Below are 22,077 nucleotides of genomic sequence, written 5' to 3' on the forward strand. Positions count from 1 at the left end.
AGGTTATGCGCCTTCATCTGTTCATATTTCAAAGCAAATATAATTGATCCTCATAGCTCATCACAGGCGCTCTGAGAGAGAGAGAGAGGGGGAACCATTTTTAAAGCACGTTTTTAACGAATTTCTTACAATTTAATTTTCTATCAAAAACAATATTTTTTACGCTTATTCCATGAATCGATATTTGCATTTGTTCATTTGGCTTTATTCTAAAAAGTCCATTAAACTTTAGCACGGCCCCCCTAAACTCACGCTACGCACTCCCTTTGAGAAAGCCGGATTTAGTGGAAGAAGAAAGAAAAGTATTAGGCTGCATACATTTTTGCAAACAAAATTCTTTATTCATTCTTAGAAAAAAGTGATAAGTTCAGAGGCATCGGCCTTCTCCTCCTCCAGTTCAGCTGTCACTCGTTTGTCCCCGTCTTTAATATCAGCAATCTGTTTCATCATGATTCCTTTCTCCTCTTTAACTTTGTCCAGTTCAGTTTGGACCTTCTGTGTTTCTTCGGCCCGTTTGAAAGGTCAGGGTCAGGATCAGGGTCAGGATCAGGATTAGTTCAATCTTATGAATGTCTATTATCTGACGAGTGTTTTCCTCTGTCTCTTTGTCCAGTTCCGTTTGGACCTCCTGTTTTTTTCTGGCCCGTTGGTTATAAGCGGCTATTATCTTCCTTTGGTCCGATAACTTCCACTTCTTCTCTCTGTACCCATTGACATAGAGCTCATTTGCAAGTTTCAGACGATTGTTTTCTTTTTTCACTTTGTCCAGTTGGGTTTGGACCTCCTGTTTTTCGATGGCCCGTTTGTCCAGTTCCGTCTTCTGAGTGTCCATTATCTGCTTCATTTTGTGCAGTAACGTCGACTTCTCCTTGTGCTGTTTGGAGCTCAGCTCATTTTCATGTTTGAGCCTGGTGATCTTCTCTTGAGTAATTTTGAGGTCTGTAGAAAACTCCCTCCTCTCTGTTTCTCGGAGCTTCTTCACCTCCTCTAGCTCTTTCAAAAGATTCTCCTCCTTTGTTTGGGCCTCTGAAGCTTTAGACGCCAATTCCAGTCGTAACATCAGTAGTTTCATGTTCCGCTGGTCCTCTTCCAAAAGCCTTTGTTGGCGTTCAGACTCCTCTGTTTTATCCTTTTTCACAGCAAAGCCCAATAGCTGAAACTGCTCCTTCTCCAGCTGGTCTACAGTTAGACAAGTTTCAGAGGTTTGGTCCACCTCCTTGGGCTTTAAACCAAGCGCCTCCATCAGGTCGAAGTCCTCATTGTAAAGTCCTTTGTCGTCTTCAAGAGTATATTCGTACCTGCTTTTCGCCATTGTTCAATGCTCTCTGGTTTGGTCGCTGCTTTTCTGTTCGATCGCTGAATTGTAATGAAGTTGAACTGGCCCTGACTTGTATTTATAAGAAAAGACTGGTGATGTCATAAAGCCAAAGAGTGGTGATGTAATAAAGCCAAAGGTGCCAGCCCCGCCCACATTCTGTTCGAATGCATCTGGTCTGGAATCGGACCAATGGAGGGCGTCAAAAAAAACTTTCCAGCATTTACCACTCCAACCATCGCTGCTAATTTGTCTCACGTGTCTCTCAAATGCGGAAGACTTAAGCTGCGTACAGACCGCAGACGCCTAAACGCGCCCGACGAAGAATTTGAGCGCGTGTACATTAGAAAGGTTTACGCTCCGGACGCGCGCTCTCGACGCCCCGGCCACTGTACACAAGCGCGCGTACGGCGCCCTCAAGCTGTCTGCGCACATGCGCAGTAGAGGTGTTGTCGCATGAGCAGTGGAGTTGTTGTCGGTGTGGCCTTTCATTGTGTAAAATGGCGGATATCGAGAGCGTTGTTTTCACGTTTTTGGTTTTCAAAACCCTCATTCGGAGGCGCCGGGCTTAGTTCTGTCTCTGTATTTCACCGTGAATACATCGTACAGCTCCTTTCTCCCACACGGCCACAATCAGTCTTTTGTCTGCCATTGTTGACGAGCAAGGAAAAAGTGGTGCTTCTTGGGGAATTCCACGGGGAATACCGGAAATGCGAGGGGAAATACGTACGTACGTACGTACGTACGTCACTGGAGCGTCAGCTCTGATTGGCTGCTGCGGCGGCTGCTACGCTTCAGCTGCAGAGACCTGAACATAATATGCTCAGGTCTGCGTATCTGAACGCGTCGCGTAAGCCGTATCGGCCGCCTCGTACGCGCGCTCAAAGCGTCGAGAGCGTAAGAAAACGCACCAATCGCGCCGCAAAAATGAAGAAATCGCGCCGCGGATAACGCACTACATGCTCGACGTGCGTTTACTATAGACTTTGAATGTAAACTGGACGCTTCGGCGGTGTGGAAGCCCCTTTTGTGTCTCGTGTCTCTCAAATGCGGAAGACGTCTCTAAAATATTTTCAGAACAATCAGAACAAAATATATAACTTTATTTACCTTAGATTTACAGAGTTGCGTAGTCTTGTTGACTCAGTTGAAGTCGGCAACGTTTCTCTAGTCTGTGTTATTTATATCCTTTTCTCGTAATTCACCATGTTTGTTTGTACACGAACAGACAATGCATTTGTCTGATTGGTTAATCGGCCTGTCAATCACTCGCTTTGGAAATTGTTGTTGTTGTTGTTGTTGTTTTATGGCGGTTGGCATCCGAGTGTTGCATTACCGCCAGACTTTATTCCTCAGACGTTTCGTAGTCCTCAGACTCTGTCGTAGTCCGTAAAAGTACTCCTCCCATTGCTTTGGCGTTACAAAGCCCATGAGGTCATGATGTGTTTTTGTGACTAGAATAGTTGTTGTTTCAGAGACCAACCGGCCTTATTCCAGGGAGACTCTTCTTCACCTTCCTCGCCCTCTTTGACGTTCGGTGCTTTGGAAGTACAAAGCCCATGAGATCATGGGACGTCTTTGTTGTTTTACAAAGCTCATGAGGTCATGGGACGTCTTTGTCGTTTTATCCTTTAGAAGTCCTTCTTCCATCACTTTGGCGTTTCTAGGCCCATGAAGTCCAAGCGCGTTAGAACATCCTCTTGCTCCTCATCCTCGGCTCAGTCTCCAACACCCCCCACCTCTATAAACGTTTACCCAGCCCTGTGCTACATAAGTAAGCAACCACAGCCTGACACAAACCCTGTGACTGGATCGCCAGAACGTTCCGCAGATTGAACTCCCGCCCATTATTCCGAAACCACAAGGCCAACCCGGCCCTTTCCCTATCATAAGCCTTACAGCAAATCAGCACATGCTCGACAGTCTCTGGCACCCGACAGTGACCACACAGACCGGTCGGATGTTTGCCTATCCTACTCAGTGACCAATTGAGTCCAGTATGGCCAATCCTCATGCGGGCGAAGGCCCTTTCCTCCCACGCGTTCCTGCCCATAGACCCGCAAGGACTCACACTACCCTGTATGTGATAGAGATGCCGTCCAGTAACACAGTGGCTCCAAAATTCCTGCCAAAGGCCGACCACATGACTCTTGATAAAAGGCTTGATTTCAGATTTGCTTAACTCAACCGCCACATCAATTGATGGCCGCCGAAGGGAACGTTTAGCCAGTGCATCAGCCATTTCGTTACCATCCACCCCCACATGCGCAGGGACCCAAATGAAGGAAACCCTCACATCCTTCCTGGACAGGGAGAGCATCAGACAGAAGATGCCATTCAACACATCCTGTCTGCAATCCGATTTCCCAGATTTAATGCTTTGCAATGCAGAAAGGCTGTGAGAGGCCACCACAATGCCGCAACACTGCAAAGCAGATTCCGCCCATTCCAACGCCAACCGTATCACTATAAGTTCCGACGTGAAAACAGAAAGGCGATCTGTCAACCTCTTCTTGACCGCTAGCCCCAGGTCAGGCACAAAATAAGCGGCGCCAGTACGCCCACTCTCAGGATCCCTAGACCCGTCGGTATAAATAAACACATCACCTGAGTGCTTATCGATGAGCGCTTGAACGGCAAACTGCGGTGCCCTCCCAGCGACTCCTCTAAGCTTGCCATGCAAGCTAACATCAACAGGAGCCGGGACAAACTTCCACGGAGCTATAGCAGACAAAGCCACCGACGGGCTCACACGCAGATCACCAACCCCCGCAAGCCGCGCCTTCGCATTTCCTACCTGGCTGAAAATCATACCGCCAGCCTCACTCTGCCCCCCATCAACCCTGAGAAAGTCCCTCACCGGGTGAGAGCTCGTATGACCTTGCACATTCACCCAGTAAGCCAACAGAAGTTCTAGCCTCCGGAGCCGTAACGGCAATTCCCCCAACTCAACCTGCAGCGCCGAGACAGGGGAGGTCCTAAAAGCCCTACAGCAGATGCGCAAGGCCTGGGCTTGCTCCACATCAAGCTTCTTTAAGTTAGTCTCAGCCGCAGACATGTAGGCTATACAGCCATAATCAATAGCCGCCCTCATGACGGCCCGATAAATACCCAGGAGCGACCTTCTGCTGGCCCCCCAGTCCTGGCCGGATAGACAACGAAGCAAGTTATTCACCCTTTTGCATTTACCACTGACCTCATCAATGTGCCGACGCCAACTAAGCCTCTCGTCAAAGGTGACCCCCAAGAACCTCACCTCCCTGACCTGTTCGAGCACCTGCCCATGCAGTCGAAGGGAGACGTCCCTATGCCCATTGAAGAAACAGATCACTTGAGACTTCCGTACGGACAGTTTAAACCCCCACTTCAGGGTCCACTGCTCCACCTGCTGTATTGCCCTTTGCAGTTTCGCCTCGTAAAACCGGAGATTCCTCCCTCTCACCCATAGAGCGCCATCGTCAGCATAAAGGCTCCTCCCAACAGACCTATCCACGTCGTCAAAGATGTCCTTAATCATAACATTGAACAAGATAGGGCTACACAATGGCGCGACTGGTTTGGATCCCAGACCCTCAGGTTTTGTAAAGTAGTCTGTCAAAACGTGTTGGGAATGGCTGGTCAGGCAAAAGCCAAAGAGTGCTGATGTCATAAAGCCAAAGAAGTGCCAATGTTGCTATGGATACGGAATACCTACTAAAATTGTAATAGGTATTTACTTAGGCATGAGAGTAGGAATGAACTTGATCCTAAACATAGCTAAATGTGACTCGCCACCCGAAAAACCGCCACAAGTAGGCAGGACCAAACAGAAAAAAACAGGGTTTTAGCTTTTTCCCCTCCAAATTTGTGATTTTAATTTTTATGTGAAAGTTGAAGTTATAAAGGAGCCCCTCCGTGCTTCAGATAACAGTATTCGTTACCTTAAAAGTATACAATAAACGTTAAAAATAGGTAGTTTTTGTGCGTTACCTTTTTTCTGCAGCGCAATGTTTTCCACCAATCAGCTGTGAACCACATGGCTACTTCTTCAGCAGCATTATAGTAAGTGCATGATAAACCTGACCGAAGTAAGTAAGTTAAGCTTGTAATCTTATACAAACTCAAATATAACCAATCAATAAATAAATTAAATGCCAAGTATCTCCTAAGTGGACACATTATGTAAAATCAACTTTTATGAGCTTTTAACCATGTTATAATAGTGTTCCCCTCAGAGCTGTATTTCGATTGATTCATGCGCATTTAAGTAATCTTGTATTGTCTGGCATTGAATACCTACTTTCTTATTTTCACCAACCCAATATCTAATGTACTTATTAAATTAAATTATTATAAATTATAAATTAGACTCATACATGTAGGGTTTAAAAATGTCATGTAGCCAAGTTTCAAACAAGAAACAAGGCGTTTGCAATGGTTCGGATTCCTTAACAATATTAAGCAGTTTTCGATCAGTCTTGTAATTTACAATGAACAGACTGTAGAATAATGATCTACATATAGTACAGATGAATACTGAATACCCACAAAAAAACATAAAACAAATCAATGATGCATAATTTAATACAAAATCATTAAACAAGAAAACTGGGATAACCATTTCAAACGTCTCTAGTCAGCTTCAGTTTAACGCAGACATTCGTTTTTGAACATGTCACACAGTAGTTTTTCCATGGGCGTACTTCCAATCGTCCTGAAGAAGAAAAGCTGCTCAATCTGCTGAGAGCTGACAAAGTGAAGCGAGGGAAGCAGAAGCAGCAACCGCCCAAACCTTTGAGGATGGAAACAAGAAAGCGTTCATTCAGGGTAAATTCCCACGGGTAACACGCATAACATCACAACATCTGTACCTGCCGCTCTGGTTTGGGTACACAGAGTGGATGTGCTTGCCCAGTAAAACCAGGGATTGGTCCTGAAGGCTCTCCACTTGTTCTGGATCTTTGAGGCTGTGAGTGTCTGGGAGAAAAAGAGCACATTTTAACAAAAGGCTGCTTTAAAGGTGCACTATGTAACTTTTCTGCTCTCAATTGGTTTCAGAATGAGAAATTAGCGCAATTAACAATTAACAATCTGTGAATTTACTACAGTTTTTATTATGTTAAGTACTTTTAATCACTTGTGTACAAACTGCGCTCTACAAATGAATGTGCAAAAATCTTAGATCATAATTATATATAAATGATTAAATGAAAGAATTAAACGAGGCTCTTTACAGCCACACCTCAAACACCTCCTCACCTGGTTTGAAGAGCACAATGGCTTTGAGACACGCAAACTCCGTGGCGTCCACAGCCAGAGCCCTGAAGCGGCGAAACGTATCATCCAGCAGCCGCAGCTCGGCGACCGGGAAAGCGCTTCTGCTCGGATGCGCAGGGGAAGACTCGTGAGGAGAAAAGAGAGGGCACGACTCCAGCGGCAGAGACCACTGAAGCGCGCAGAGGAGGAACAGTTGACTCCAGGCTTCCTCCAGCAGAATCACCTGAACATGAAGCAGCAGCACATCAGGATGGGCCGCACTTTAGAGATTTACAGTATCCGCCAATAGTCATCTTCGGAGGGACAGTAGTGATGACGTTGCTCTCTTAACTACTGCAATGTGTAAGCCTCTGTTGCTAAGAATGTGCTAAAGTATCAATATTGTGGACTGCTCTATCAATATATCATGATTTCCTTTTTTTGTGAAAGGAAACATACAATACATTCGACATTAACAAAGAAATACTGTTAAAATGTGTTTAGTTCATAACACAAACTTTAATCATCCTCCATTTTCTAACCTAAATTATAACTGTCTGTACCTAAACTCAGAAGACTGTCCCCCCCAGAGCATTGACCATGGATAAAAACCCAGACAGGAGTTTTACCTGGTCTCGAAACGGCAGCAGAGAGAAGACAGGAAGGTTTTTAGCCCACTTGACGGACATGAACAGCAGCCGGGCCGATGTCTCGTAGACGTTCTCTGGGCCCAGCGGGTATGGAGACAGGCGGACAGAGGGGCAGGCGTCTCTCTCAGCGTCATGGGTGGTCACGTCAATATTTTCCTCCGCTAAATAGAAGGAATCACAATTATGCAACTTCTTTAAGCCTATCTACCCATGATATGAGAGATAAAGAGATGGGAAAGAGCTAATAAGAGAGTTCCTTTGTAAAAACTGTATTAAAAATGTGGGTTTTGAAATGAAGAGTTCAGAACCAGCATTGGTTTGAATTGGGGGTCATGTTAATCAGGGGTTCTCAGGAAAATAAGCCCCAAGTTACATCTGTAATTTGAGTAAGGCTCAAATATCAACGTTGAAAGATAACAAACAAAATATCTACAGTATGTTTAATTCTGTCCTCAAGATTTTACCTGCCCCTATTCACCTTGTGAATTGTTTTTATTTGAGGGTTAAGCAAATAATAAGTGTTACGTTTCAGCCTAAACCCCTTCGTTCATCACAATTCAAAAATAATGTCCTGTAATAAGTCCTGTTTATATTATGTCTGAAGGAATGAATAAATGAAGAAAAAATAAACTGCTAATACTAGTACTACTACTACTAAATGTCTAACAAAACATTTCCAGTTTAAACAAGGGGTAGGAGTCGGACAAGATGCATAAAATTGTGAAACCGGAATGAAAATCCTGTGTTGATGCCCTTAATGCAACATATTAAATCCTCCGTCCGTTCTTTCTCATGTGTCTTTAGCACTGATCCTTACCGTCCTCTTGCTCCAGTTTGGTGCAGGTCTCTGCCGTCAGCAGACTAACCATGAAGCGGTGGCCTGTGTGCTGGAGGCTGGGTGTCGGGCTGTGTTGGGTGCTGGTCGGGGTGCTTGGGTGACAGATGACGGGGGACGTGAGTCCCCGAGTGGCGGTGATGTGTTCCCGTTTGGTTTCCACGGTGACGGGGTCCAAACTGACCTGAGCTAAACTGCGAGGCTGGCGCTCGTTCTGAACAGCTGACAAGATAACACAAGAATGATTTTACTGTTTTTTGGACATTTAAGTACCCACGCAGCGCTCCTTATTTCTATTTTTCAAACACACAAGAATACGTGAGGGTTTAGATATATAAGTTTGTTACCGGTAAATAGTTTGAAGCAGAATACCTTTAGAAATTAAGGCTTAGAGGTGGGTAATATGATTTTGATAATATTGTGCATGTTGTTTTGAAGATTTTTTTCAAAACTATAATCGATATACTTGAAATTGTATCTTCAAATCAACATGCACAATATTATCAAAATCATATTATATATGATATATATGATATATATATATATATATCATACAATTTCAAGTATATCGATTATAGTTTTGAAAAAAATCTACAAAAAAAGCTAATTAAAAATAAAATATGTTGGGTTGTAAACTTTCAACTTTTGACATTTATAAGTTGATTTTTATTTCCTTTATCCGATTAATTAAACCTCACCTAATGCATTTAAAGATATGTTTGAACACATTTCTGTTGGACCGACATAACATCGTCTGACTATTGTTATCGGAATACTCAAATGTTTTTATTTTTATTTTTTTGTCACTATAACTCACCCCTAATTGGACTACACTTGTGAATCTATTTTTAGGACCCACCATCTTTGTTCATTCCAGCCTGGAGACATTTCTTCAGTCTACACGCCTGGCATTGGTTCCGATGAGCTTTATCCACGAGGCATCGCCCTGTTCCTGCATGGCACCTGTGTAAAAGTCAGAACAAATGTGTCACCCAATAGATAGAAAGTTGACACACAGTTCAGGAGCATTTATCGGGACTCTACTACTCCTGATTCTCCTTTCAGCAAATGCCACAAAACAAACCTGTAGATGAGTTTTCTACGAACGCTGCGCTTGAAGAAGCCGCTGCAGCCGTTGCACGCGTAGATGCCGTAGTGTTTCCCGCTGCTGGAGTCAGAGCACACTTGGCACAACATGCCAGGGGCCTTCGCCAACAAGACTGGAGCTGTGCAAATCACATGTACAATTCCCAGTGAGATCTATACATTTCACAGTATACATGCTTAGATTTCAATCCCCATTTTAAGTACAAAATAAAGAAAAATAAAGAAAAATAAAGAATTAAGAGTCACTCACCTGTCTGAGTCCTGCTTAGGTTCAGTCTTGAGAAGTCCTGGCAGTTTCCCAGTGGAAACATTTGGTTGTTGTGGTCTCCCATGTCCGCTTGGATCTGTTTTGAATTGCCCCCTTATAGCTTTGTCTTTAGTTTCAGATGCAGAGTCAGAAGAACTTGTTGCTGGCAGACTTCAGGTGTCTTCTGGTGCTGTCCTGAGAAGCCTGGACCGTTCCCTGGAGTGAGCAGTGCGCTTTCGTGCGTCTGAGGATTAGCAACAGGCGCTGTGTAAGCAAATGCTGTTCTGTCATCCTCTTAATCTTTACTGTTTATAAGAATAAATCAATCAGTCAGTCCAGCTGTCCTTTTATCTGATGATAAAAGGGTTTTCACCTGCAGTCCCCATGAGACGAGAACGTTGAACATTACATGGACTGTCCCTCAAACCATCAACAACAAGTTTGTCAAATTATCTGATGGAAGCACTGGTCGAAAGAAGCAAACAGTACTCGAAAACACGTAGAATACATTTCCCCCCTTTAAACTGTCACATAGTAGAAAAAACAGAAGGGAAAGTACAGATTGTCTCCAGCATTTTGCACACACTTCTGCTCTGATTAGTGTCTACTTCAAACCAATAATGCACTTAAACATTTGTTACAAACCCTTTTCAGTTAATGACACTGAATACAGAAGCAGCAGACTAATTCAATTGATGTCTGCAGCTTTAATCGGGTTTGTATTGAAAACCGGGGCCTTTTGTTGTTTTAGTAAGTGCTGCATTAAAGGATTACGAACAAGCATTTTGGATCTCTGAGCTTGCCTTTAAATCCTGAACTAAAATAAAAGCTGCCGTTTTGCTGGCATATGACAAATTGGTTACTTTAAGCTCTTTAAACGCTAAAATTAGTTCTGACTGCGTTTTCCTGTAATTGTTTATAAGTCGTTTGAAGGTAAATCTCAAACAGTCCTACCTCCTCTGTCAGGGATAAGCCCACGTTCTCCCTGACCTCAGCACTCTGATAATCTGAATAGGAAATCAGATCGCATAACACACTCTCTCCTCCAAACATACCTGCTACAATGTCACTAAAAACACTTTTTTTTTTTTTTGCAAGGTTAATCTGGAAAGACGTAATTATAGTGTGTTGTTAAATAAAAGCAGATTTCTTTGGCTTTGTAGGGAGTTTCCTGCAGCAGAACAACCTGTCAGGGGCAACGGGTTCTTAAGCCAGAATTCTGGTTTGGGCCTATGTTGGACATTTGTTTTGCTGATGAGGGGACAACAAAGAACATTGAGGAAAGTAGACTCTGTAAGAACATGCAAACTCCACACAGAAAGACCCCATTCAACCAGGGAACTTCTCCACACATATGTGCAGTTTTGGGAAGAATGTTTTTAGTTGCAAAATCCTGAATACCCGCATTAAAATGGAAATTGTTATGTGTGCAGGTACATGGTCCAGTCAGAGTTCTATTCATGGGTTTCAGGCATGAGCGTTTCGTTCCGATTTGAAGGACAACAGCCCTCTGTTGTCATAGCAATAACACAAGTCAAATGAAAATATTATATATTTTGAATGTGGAAAGATTCTCAAAAAAAATCTTTCAAATCAGGAAGGAACCGTGTCCCTCGGGGTGTCCTTTGGGGGGTGCTCCGGGAGTACGGGGTCTGGGGCCCTTTGCTCAGGGCTGTCCGGTCCCGGTATGACCGGAGCAGGAGCTGTGTTCGCATTGCCGGCAGTAAGTCAGACCTCTTCCCAGTGCATGTTGGACTCCTCAGGGCTGACCTTTGTCACCGGTTCTGTTCATAATTTTTATGGACAGAATTTCTAGGCGCAGTCAGGGGTCGGAGGGTGTCCGGTTTGGGGACTACAAGATTCCATCTCTGCTGTTTGCAGACGATGTCCTGATGGCTCCATGAAACCCGGACCTGCAACATGCACTGGGACGGTTTGCAGCCAAGTGTGAAGCAGCTGGGATGAGAACCTCCAAAATCTGAGGTCATGGTTCTCAACCGGAAAAAGGCGACTTGCCCCCCAAGTGGAGGAGTATCTCGGGTCCCTGCGTGGACTGCTGCCCCTGCGACATTGCCCCAGCGGATGAAGATGTATGGATTCTGATAACATAGAAATGTTTAAATTGAGCGTTCTATTATAGTGTTTAAAAAAATAAAAAATAAAATAATAAAGTGTCAGAGGTTTAAAACCGCTTTACGTATGTGTGCACACCACAAGAGCATTTTGTTTTTAAAATGTTTCATACTAATGTTGTGCAGTTTGAGTACCGCGATGCCTTAAGAAAGTAGCTGTATTCTGAGAACCACCAAATGAAACAGTAACTGTAGCCTACTTGAATACATTTACTCAAAATTTGTCTTATATTTTGGTACATGTATTTAGCTACTTCCCAACACTGTCTGATCATGTTTTCAACAGGACCTTCACTTGAACTGAATTGCATTGTCTGAGTGTAGTTGTATGAATGATTTGTAAACTTTACTTCCAAAGTTGTTATCAAAGCTCCCAGTTGATCCCATTAATACTGTCTGCTGAGCAGACGTCATCAATTGCGTGGTTTTGATCCAGGGCCGTGTCCTTGAACGTTTCACACGTGCAAAAGAAACTAAGCGGCTTTCTTGATATAATCTCTATAACGTCAGCTATTGTCAAAGAGTTGGATTAACTTTTACAGCTATCATACAAGCCTCTTAACACAGACACAGAAGAGCCCCACAGCCCAAACAATTGTGAAGAAAGACATCAGAGTTAACACAATGTTGTATTTATAAAGGGAGACGCAAACAAGTGCAGTTTAAAAGTAAAAACTTTTATTTCAAAACCAAAGTTAAACACAAGATACAAAATGGGCAAATATAAAGAGACAGCTTCATGTCTTTTTAGCCTTATATATTTGGATCTGAAAAAAATACTTTGTGATAAATATTATCAGCAGCCAAGTTTATATAAAAAAATATTTTTCAAATTAAAATAGTCAATAAGCTACTTTAAGATGTATTTGTAGTTTTCCAAGTTGCAAAAATCAGTGTGAATGATCAAAAATTATGAATGGGCAATACATTAAGCAATAGGACCTTAATTAGTCATTTAACTTTAAGTAAACTATGTGGAAAGAACCCTTAACCCTATTAACCCTAAATATTGGAAGGAAAATGGTTCTAATGGCCCTATGAATCCTAGTTGGAGAACTGCAGAAGTTAGTTGGGCCTCGGGGTCAGAAAAGTCTCCAAAATCACCAACAGTTCCTGCTGAGTGAGTTTTGGGTAATCCGTGTAGAGTTGGCTTTGATCCCCAGATCGGAGACAGAAGACTGAGGCGTCAGCACAACACTGTCGGATTAACTCTGCCATCTGCTGCCTCCACACAGAGACGCAGCACTGCAAATCTGACCATCATAATTACATATTTCCATCACAAAACAACCTCGCCTGTGGAACCATCAGAACACTACATCATGACAGAGGGCTGTCACGATTTCACATTTTGGAGTCATTATTATTGTGAGAATAAAAATAGCAATTTAACGATTATTCACGATCATTAACACGATGATCAAAACAATGATAAAATGTTCTTGTTTTCTAACACAATTACCGCTCCTCAATATATGACCCGCTTTATGAAATCAAACTTTCTGAATGATTAGATATAAACAGCAAGAAAAAGCACTTATATAGTCACATTTCTTTTAAAAAATACCTAAATTTGTTCCAAAATGCTCATTTTTCTACAAATAAAAAATTAAAATAAAATCACAGAAAATTGACACGATTACCATAGTCTTTATGATTATATTGTGACCTAAATAATCTTGACATTCCTAAACAGAACCAAACAATATAACCAGAACCCCGTAAATGCAAATGAATTTAAATAAATATTAATTTAATTAATTTATGCTAAAAGTGCTTTAAAAAGGACAATTTTACAAAATATTTCAAAAAAATTACAAACAAACCAACCAACCAACCAAAAATATGCACTTAAATTCCCTGAGATTACAGTTATACAAAATCATTTCAAATAAAATGCTTAAAATGCTTCATACCATCTAGACAAGATACCGCGGCAGTGCTTGTACTTTACTAAATTCTGACTATACTACATCTACTTTTGTCAATACAAAGCGTTCTTGATTTAAAAACAAAGTTTCAACTTGTAATTTAAAAAGTATCTCTAGAAAAGCACATGACTGAAGTGATTTGAAGAGCTCTTCTGGTTAGATCCCCTGGTACTCGTGTCTGCAGTGTCCCACGAACAGAGGCTCTGCCTGGATCCCACGCCTGCAGCACAAACAGCACAGATGACAGATTCACTCTGGCTACAACTAGAATGACTAACAACCATTAGTGTAATAATGGCCAATCATTTCAATCATTGTACATGTTTGCCCATTTAGAATGTAATAAAGCCACTAACTCAATAATGTCATTTGTTACAATATTTTATTACCTTATTAACTGGTTCTTTTGAAAAACACTAGTCCGGTTAAAAGGTGCACTTTGTACATTTTCAGGTGGAATGTCAGGCATATTTTGGTCTGCCTGGTATGTTCCATAATTCCACACATTCATGCAGGCCGCTAGGCTTTATACTATCACTGTAGTGCAAGACCCTGAGAACGGCCTTAACGCAGTATCAGTGTTTTTTGTTCTTTGCTCTTGTGACAATGTATATATCGCGTCTTCACCAGGTGAATTTTTGTTACTTCTGCCAAACCAAAATACGGAAGTGGCAGAAATACGGCAGTTGGATTTTGTAGTCCAAAAGTCTGAGCGAGTTCACGGCTGCCCTTCTGGACGAGGCGCTTCAGTGTCAAATGTATCGAAAACTTTGAAGCGAGGAAATGGAGTTAAATCCGGTTGAAGTCAGACATTTAGTCTAATATTGATTTAATATGAATGAAATAATAAGTTTTTAAGTTGTCCTATGGGCCGTAACAACGGTTATGGTTGTTGTGACAACGGTTGTTATGACACCCATAACTGTTCAGTATTCATTCTCATGAAAGCCAAGATTCTAGAACGTCACTTTAAAGGCGCGTTCAGAAGGTGTCTCTAATGTAACACTTGGATACAAACCGCAATAAAACGCAAAGAAAAAGAACAAGCCATAAAACACAAAAGAAAAAGAAGAAGCCATAAAACACCAAGGAAGAAGAGTTCAGTCAAGTTCAGTCGACTTCGGTCGACTTCAGTCGACTTCAGTCGAATGCGTTCATCTGTCATGAAAAGTCTGCTTCAATTGTCTTTGCTGCTTTTGTGAGTAGTGGTATCAAGAGTCTTCACCGACCGATCAGGGTAAGAAACTCTTTTCTTTGGACACGGACTAGGTTTATTGACCTTTCTGATCATGTCAAGAGTTAGTGTTTTGGGTAAAGCTCAGTGGCAGACCATTTGCCGAGCCATATGCACTGCTGGTGCTCAGGCCTAATTAAAGCAGCAAGCGGGCTACTCCGATCTCGCCGGGCTTCATTGTATGTTGAATTTCGAACTCCCAAAGGCAACCTCAATACCAGCCGTTATCAGTTGTCTACTCTTGCAACCATGCAGTGATGTCTCATTTGAAGAAGATGCTTCAGTGCATTGGCATAGCAAATTAACACAACTCTGCGGCCCAGTGTAAGCGATAGTCTATAGAAGAGGTGTCATTGATTTTTTTTGTAGGAGATGACATCACTGAGTTTGGTGCAAAATTTGTATTTACCAATTCAAAATGTAGAACTTGAGAAATCAATACGCCCTGCTGGGGCTCGGGCTTAAAGATCATTTCTGTCACATCTACAGGCCCACAAGTTGGGGTTATGATTGCTACTCCCAGAGATGAATCCTGCCATTGTGTCCTTGGGCAAGACAATTAACCTTGTCCCCGGTGTTGTACTCTGTGTGTGAATGAGTTCTTTCATGTAAAGCGTACTCATGGTGGAAAACTGCTATATAAACGTGAACATTTTATTAAAATTATCCAGCTCAACTTTTCTCAATTACAGGGGTTTATTTTGCTTACCTGCTTGTCTCCATGGAGATGGCATACTGTGGAACATTTACAGCAAAAAAGATACCCAAAAAAGTGTTTTTTGAAAAATAAGTAAATTTGTAAATATAACAAAAAACATATGTACTGTGAGTAACTCTAACTACATAATTGACAAGTTATTTTGTAATTTTCATTGGAACAAAATGATAAAGCTATTGGCCATTATTACGTTAATGGTTTGTACTTGTACATAATGGTATGCGATACGGAAACTTAGCTTACCTGAGTAGCTTGCAGCGGAAGTCCTGGAGCCGAGGGAAGGCCCGGTCCACACTGGTGGTCTGTTTCTCATCGCTCCACAGCCTTTCTGCAGCCGCGCTCCCTCTGGGCCTGAGGAACAACATTGTGACTCTATAAATGACAACGACTGTATGAAATTTAGGCCTGTCACAATAACTAGTTTCAATGTGCGATAAAGAAAATATCATGACACAATAATATTGAAACTCCTACATTCCACTGACACAAATAACCCTAAAGCAGAAATAAAACATGAGCTGCTATAAATAAAGGACACAATGAAATAAAATATTGACACATAAATATATTGTGACGCTAAATTACTTGAAACAGAAATGAAGAAATGCTGTAAATATGCATTTGTTCTCGTTAACTCATATATTGTATATTGATATATATCCGTTATCACATGCATTGCCAATATTTATAGATTTATTTATGTATTCTCATGCATCGTATCAGATCATGAAGGACAAAGTAATTCCACCCCGTAATTCCCCGCCCTGAAAAAAATATAGTAGTTCTCTAATAAAGCTATATAATCAGCCATAAATGTAATTGTATCACAAAAAAGCCCCCCACAAGTGTAAAGAAAAGGTACACTACACACAATAACTATTAAGCCCCCCATATTACTGTTTTAATTTAACACCGAGTTTATGTAATCATTATTGTGACAGCCTTGATGAAGGGTTGTTTCTTTTGTCTCTTACCAAAGTCGAGGAGTGAGGTTAGTGGCATCCACATACTCTCCCCACATGCACACCTCTCCACCAATCACCAGCTTCTTCTGCTGCTCTGTGCCTGTGAAGAGTCCATTTTAAACACTTTTACAAGCAACAGACATATTAACATTGAATGAATTATGTAACATTTCGCTATTAAAACTTTTATGACTACATTCAAAGCAGCTTACTTAAACTAGGAGGCCATTTGCAGCCATTTATTGAGGACACAAAGATAAGTTTGTTTTGACTGTCGGATATAACAACACCAGTCAAGTTATTTTACCGTCATGTTCAGTTTATTCTTCACACAATATTAACTCATCAGAGCATCTAAGTGGATACAAATAGGAAATCAAATAAGATCATCCAATCAGTGAATTTGGATTGACCTTGTCTAAGGTAGCCACAATCTAAACATAACTTAAGTCAAGCACCACCAGTGAGGAAATAAGCTTTTTTTGAAGATAAGAGTTAAGAAAATAGAAGTTTGCTGGAAATGCACACACCAGTGAAGTTGAGAGGCTGCACGAGGTAGTACGTTCGCCAGTCCTGCCCATAGTTGATGTGGTTGATGTACCAAGGAGCGGCCAGGATCACCCTCATGCCCGCTTTGGTGATCCGGGCCAGCTCGTTGTGGTAATCGGCTGGCACGCCCTTCCAGATGTGCAGCACAGTGTCCCGAGGGATCTGAGCGGGTCACAAACAGCTCATGTGGGCTATGTGCACGTGCATGTCACACACTGGCAGTCAGAAGAAATCAAGGCCGTAGAGTTGGGTCATGTAAATTAACTGTAAACTGCTTGATTGACAGGCTCTTTCTAACATTATGGTGACATCACATTGCCCCTTTAATTGTGATGTGGTAAAGCAAATACTATGCATAACCATAAGCATGTACCACCATCTATTGGTAAGCAGGGAGTAGTGCATGCACATAGAGTAAAAAATGGATTTATATTTGAAAAGCTTTAGTTACTGGAACCTTTTCAATGTGCTGTCCTGAATACAAACATACTTGAAACTATGAATTTGGTCTCAAATTTTGTGTTACCACAATGATGCCGATCCTTACTCTATAATATAAACACTACAAGATTTTCATTTGAGCATATATCTTTCCTACTATTTCCTCTTTGCTGGTGGTGCTCTGTGCTCTCCTTATGCTGTATTGGATGTAAAGAGGCCTCTTGTCAGTACTCTGCATTATACTAGGGCAGATTTTAGACATTTTGAATATATGTCAATAAATTGACATTTGACAGTCTATACTTCAGTGGCAGTATTGTCTTGGTGAATGTTTTTGTGTCATTGCACCCAATGGTCCAAATCCAGACCCTTATGCATTCGAACAGAATGTGGACGGGGCTGGCGGGTCAGGCTGGTCAGGCAATAAAGATATGTGTATCTAACTACTTTTTAAGAGTCTGTTAATTGTTACGTGAACCTTCCCTGCGACTATAATTTAGAATCTCCCTTTGGTCAGTGTTTACTGTACACCGTCCCTATAAATAAAAACTAAATAATGATTGGATGAAGATGTTGGATTTAGGTTAAGATTTGGATTGGATTTAGACAACCCAAATGAGAGGCTAATTCCAGAGCCTGAAATTAAAATCTTACACACAGTTAATTTAAATTAAATCCTTCCTAATTGGCATCATGCCCGAGCAACATTGCTCCTAGAATCAAGGGGAAGAAGTACACAGGAAATTACATGATAATGATTAAATTATGTTTTGACGTAATAAAATGTATCGAATAAAGTAAAACATACAGATAAGCACAGCACAGCACTCGCTCTAACCCTTAAAGTTGAGGGGCCGCACGTTGTAGAAGGGGGCCCAGTTGTGTGTGGGCCCCGGCTGGTCCAGGTACCAGGGCGCAGCCAGAATCACCCTGAGTCCGGCTTTGGTGGCTCTGCGCACTTTACACATGTAACAGGGCTGTCGCCACACCTCCACCACGGAGAGGAAACTGCGCTAAAACACATCATCTATTTACAGCGCTCTAGTCTGACATCTTCTGCTACATCTGTCACACCCGCTGCATTTGAAGCAATATTAAACATCCTACAGAAACCATTTCAATTACTGCGTCAATAAAAATACTTACTTTCTCATGGTAGTCAAACACATCTTGCCACACAATTGCAGTTCTGTTCAGGGCCCTGGTCATATTTACAATTCTAAAAAAAAATAACAAAAAACATTGCAATCATGTCTTTTTAGAATGTTTCATGTTTGACATGTTTTGTAGTACCTCTCCATGTAAAATGCCTCTAATCTGGTAAAGTCTGACCCAAATCCCATTTCCTTCATGAATGCCTTAACATCTGGGTTTGACCTCCTGAAAAAAATAAAACAAATTGATAGCCCGATTTTGTCATTCAAGGTTTAAAAAAAACATGTATCTGAAAGAAAATCTGAAAGAAAGTCTGAAAGAAAATCCGAACAAGTTTTAATAGATTTCTAGTGGCCTGTAGTTTGTTCTGAGTTCAACCTACCAGCAGGTAAAGTCCACTTCATCACCTCCCAAGTGGATGAAGGAGTCAGGAAACACCAGGGACACTTCCTTGAAAAGAGTGGACATGAACTGATAGGTGGAGGCCATGGAGGGATTGACTGGACCAAACTGTCCATTAGGAGAACTCCCACTGTAGCAGGGGGTTAACAGATCAGGCTGCCCTAAAAAGGAACAGAACAATCATTCAAGGGCTTGTGCTGTGTTGCGTTACTGTAAACGTGGGTAGACTTTACCTTTCCCCCATGACCTGGTGTGCCCAGGAGAGTCGAACTCGGGGAGAACTCTGATCCCGCGCAGTCGTGCATACGAGATGACCCTCTGCACGTCTGTCTGAGTGTAGATGTGGGTCGAGGGATGGTAAGCCCCCTGTATTAAGATAAAGACATGGCTAAACACTTGAGAGCAAAGCATGATTAATACGGGGAGTCATAAATTCAGTACCTTGCTGGACAGGTCAGGAAAGGTTGGGCTTTGGTAAGGAAAGGAGGGATCATCCACAATATGCCAGTGAAACACATTAAATTTACTATAGGCCATTCCATCCTAATAGACAATAATCATGGCATTAATAATACACAAAAGCCTCATTTGTAAGAAATAGAATTAACTGTAAAACTGAATGTTACCAGAGTTTTTAATATTGTTTGTAATGGCAAATAATGGCGTGAGGTGTCCAACAAAATACCACGAAATGGAAACCGAGGGAAGTCTTCAATGACCGTCTTATTGACATAATACTGTAAAAATAAAAAGAGAGAAAGGCCATGAGTTCATCTGATCATCCCATTTCATGTCAAAGCTTTTACTTATATAATATACTTTTGCACTTAGTTAGAACCTGATTGGAAAACATTCTTATAGCTACAATTTCTTTCTTTATTTCATATTGTGTTGCAGATTTGAGTTCAGTGGTAATGTAACACAATAGTGAGTTCAATGAAGCCTTACAGTGCCTGAATTGTCTTGATAGACGAGCTGACTGAAACTTTCCAGACCTGTGATTAAACAGACAGTGTGTTAATTATGTTCAACGTAGACATTTTTTTCAAATTCCTTTGACATTTTCGTCCTGGACATAAGCAATGGTCACTGTTGTTTTTTCTTTGTTTTGATTAATTCACCTCTTAATGCTCCCCAGACCGATTCTGCATTCAGAGCACCGTGTTCTGCCGTGACTGTAAGATTGTCTGAAACAAAAAAATATTAAAAGATTATTGTTTAGAGCTATGTTTAAATGATGTTTCAATAATGTTTAAATGTGATACTAACAGCGCTCTGAAGAGTCTTGGGCTGGGTAACCTTGGCAGTCGTCCTGGTCCACACTGATCACTACAGTAAATGAAAGGTCTTGGGTTGTCCTTGGAGAGAGATTTTCTGTGTGGGCAAAACCATAAGACAACATAGTATTCTAATAATGAAATACGTATTTTTGAGCATTTCCTTGTGTAGAAAACAAAGCTAGCCTCTATTCACTCATGTCACGTCTGTTTTAGAGAAGGTTGGACTAAAACTGCTGCCTCTACAAATCCCTTTGGTGTTACAACAGTGCAACATGACAACAACTGGCACAGAGCACTCATTCATGTCAGAACAGAGCAATCATCTGACGTGCGATACACATATATTAGTATATTCAATACAACACCCTTATAAAATAAGAAATACATAAACACAATGGGGAACTTTCAGAGTGCCAAAGCAAAGTTCAGCAGGAGATTAAAAATAACTACTGTCTGAAGTACTGTTTAACAATTAGGCTACTTACGTTTGCCAATATATTCTGGAAAGATGAGACCGAAGTATCTCTTGAACGCCTCATCCAGGACAGAGCAGCCCCCTTTGGCAGCAGAGTCTTGTCCATGAGCAAAGTAAAAAGCTTCTGGTTGTAGCGAGAAGCGCTCAGGTGAACTGCTAAAACTTTGGGGTAGTGGCCAAACTCCAGACGCAGTTTGGCTACAAAGGCTGGTAAAAAAAAGCAGGATCAACTTGCACCTGTCGACTTCCATGGCACAGCTCAGTATGAGCCTGAAAACAGTTTGCATAGCTGCTGTAGGTGACTGAGTCACGTGCACCACAGTCACCTGATACAGCGAACAAGGAAATACAGATACAGTACAATAAACTCATGCGGATCAGGGGCTTTTGTGCTTAGAAAATGTCTGTTTTTACCAATAGTGAAGAAATACAAACCTCAATGTCAGGTAATATATTTAATGACAAAGATGAAGAAGCCCTGCAGAGATACAAACATAGCAACATAAGCTAAAGCTGGTAGATCACTTAACTATCTCTTACATAGATACACACCTCAATGTCAGGTAATATATTTAATGACAAAGATGAAGAAGCCCTGCAGAGATAAAAACATAGCAACATAAGCTAAAGCTGGTAGATCACTTAACTATCTCTTACATAGATAATTAACACAATAATAAACATGCTTTTTACCGATCACCAAGAAGTAAAACCATTCCATTTGGTGCGATAGCGCCCCCTACTGATTTAAATTAAATTGCATATCGGAAGCAAAACATGCTAATGTTTTACAAATATGAACATTAGTTAATATTTGTAAAACAAAATACAAATTCTAAAACAAAGGAGAAGAGAAGGTGCAATAGCGCCACGGATTCGGCAGTAGGTGAAATAAAAGGAGGAAGATTGAGGCGCGTTGCGGGGCGGCGGCGTGGTGAGGGCGGATTATTGCCGCTTAATTTTTATGTAGACTCTGGACTATGCACACGTAAGTTTTAGTTATGTTATAATGCTGTGCGGATATTTTTCAGCAATAAAACCAAGTAAATGAAAACTGCCACGGTGAAAATAATGAAAAAGCGGGGCTTATCGATTCTGCATTTTTAACAGGAAGTCAACTGTCCAATTGCTATTACTAAGCCATTTCAGAATTAATTTTGAAATTTACTATTAACAAAATGTTAAATAATTATCTGTGTATTTTATAGTGTACTACTAAGTACTAGGAAATGCATATCTCCCGTTATTACTTGTGCAGTTTTTTGCCATTAGTGACCCCCATAGTCACAACAAGTTGAATATATATGTCATCAAATTATACTTCTCTTTTTTGATCAGCAGAGGCATTTGTCCTTTGCCCCAGGTCACCTTTGAAAAAGAGATATCGATCTCTGGTTAAGGGGTGA

The 22,077-nt window shown here is 41.3% G+C and overlaps 2 protein-coding genes across 4 annotated transcripts; both read right to left on the minus strand.

The window, feature by feature from the left end:
• Window positions 1-5,871: 5,871 nt before the first annotated feature.
• Window positions 5,872-9,580, minus strand: LOC140349457 (photoreceptor-specific nuclear receptor-like). Its single transcript, XM_072435797.1, has 8 exons — window positions 9,393-9,580; window positions 9,120-9,261; window positions 8,895-8,998; window positions 8,018-8,257; window positions 7,180-7,361; window positions 6,554-6,794; window positions 6,166-6,271; window positions 5,872-6,086 (listed from the first exon to the last, which is right to left on the minus strand). The coding sequence occupies exons 1-8, from the start codon at window positions 9,472-9,474 to the stop codon at window positions 5,942-5,944; spliced, it is 1,242 nt and encodes a 413-aa protein (XP_072291898.1). The 5' UTR covers window positions 9,475-9,580; the 3' UTR covers window positions 5,872-5,941.
• Window positions 9,581-13,488: 3,908 nt separating this feature from the next.
• hexa (hexosaminidase A (alpha polypeptide)) lies at window positions 13,489-20,958 on the minus strand. Of its 3 annotated transcripts, XM_072435794.1 has the most exons (14): window positions 20,682-20,958; window positions 20,186-20,290; window positions 20,038-20,103; window positions 19,865-19,911; window positions 19,543-19,653; window positions 19,358-19,459; window positions 19,150-19,282; window positions 18,897-19,077; window positions 18,653-18,739; window positions 18,506-18,578; window positions 16,900-17,080; window positions 16,379-16,469; window positions 15,648-15,755; window positions 13,489-13,672 (listed from the first exon to the last, which is right to left on the minus strand). In XM_072435794.1, exons 1-14 carry the CDS (start codon window positions 20,956-20,958, stop codon window positions 13,609-13,611), a joined length of 1,626 nt encoding a protein of 541 aa, XP_072291895.1. In that variant the 3' UTR covers window positions 13,489-13,608. The 3 variants fall into 3 exon arrangements, with proteins under 3 accessions (XP_072291895.1, XP_072291896.1, XP_072291897.1); XM_072435795.1 differs by lacking the exons at window positions 13,489-13,672; window positions 15,648-15,755; window positions 16,379-16,469; window positions 16,900-17,080 and adding an exon at window positions 18,158-18,372; XM_072435796.1 differs by lacking the exons at window positions 13,489-13,672; window positions 15,648-15,755; window positions 16,379-16,469; window positions 16,900-17,080 and adding an exon at window positions 18,158-18,372 and having other exon boundaries at window positions 20,186-20,274; window positions 20,678-20,958.
• Between the last annotated feature and the right edge of the window lie 1,119 nt (window positions 20,959-22,077).

The sequence above is a fragment of the Eucyclogobius newberryi genome, unplaced genomic scaffold, assembly GCF_026437365.1.
Source record: "Eucyclogobius newberryi isolate DKJ021-1_F unplaced genomic scaffold, fEucNew1.0.hap1 SCAF_7, whole genome shotgun sequence".
In the NCBI taxonomy this organism is placed as follows: domain Eukaryota; kingdom Metazoa; phylum Chordata; class Actinopteri; order Gobiiformes; family Gobiidae; genus Eucyclogobius; species Eucyclogobius newberryi.

Bases quoted from the DNA above. Each gene is read 5' to 3' on its own strand.
- hexa (XM_072435794.1), bottom strand. From the start codon at position 20,958: ATGCAAACTGTTTTCAGGCTCATACTGAGCTGTGCCATGGAAGTCGAC. The intron at 20,104-20,185 runs GTTAGTATCACA...TTTTTGTTTCAG, and splicing joins CCAAGACTCTTCAGAGCGCT to ACAATCTTACAGTCACGGCA. The intron at 15,756-16,378 runs GTAAGAGACAAA...GTTGTTCCTCAG, and splicing joins AACCTCACTCCTCGACTTTG to GCCCAGAGGGAGCGCGGCTG.
- LOC140349457 (XM_072435797.1), bottom strand. From the start codon at position 9,474: ATGGGAGACCACAACAACCAAATGTTTCCACTGGGAAACTGCCAGGAC. The intron at 9,262-9,392 runs GTGAGTGACTCT...TGATTTGCACAG, and splicing joins CCTAAGCAGGACTCAGACAG to CTCCAGTCTTGTTGGCGAAG. The intron at 8,258-8,894 runs GTGGGTCCTAAA...TTATCTTGTCAG, and splicing joins GGCTGGAATGAACAAAGATG to CTGTTCAGAACGAGCGCCAG.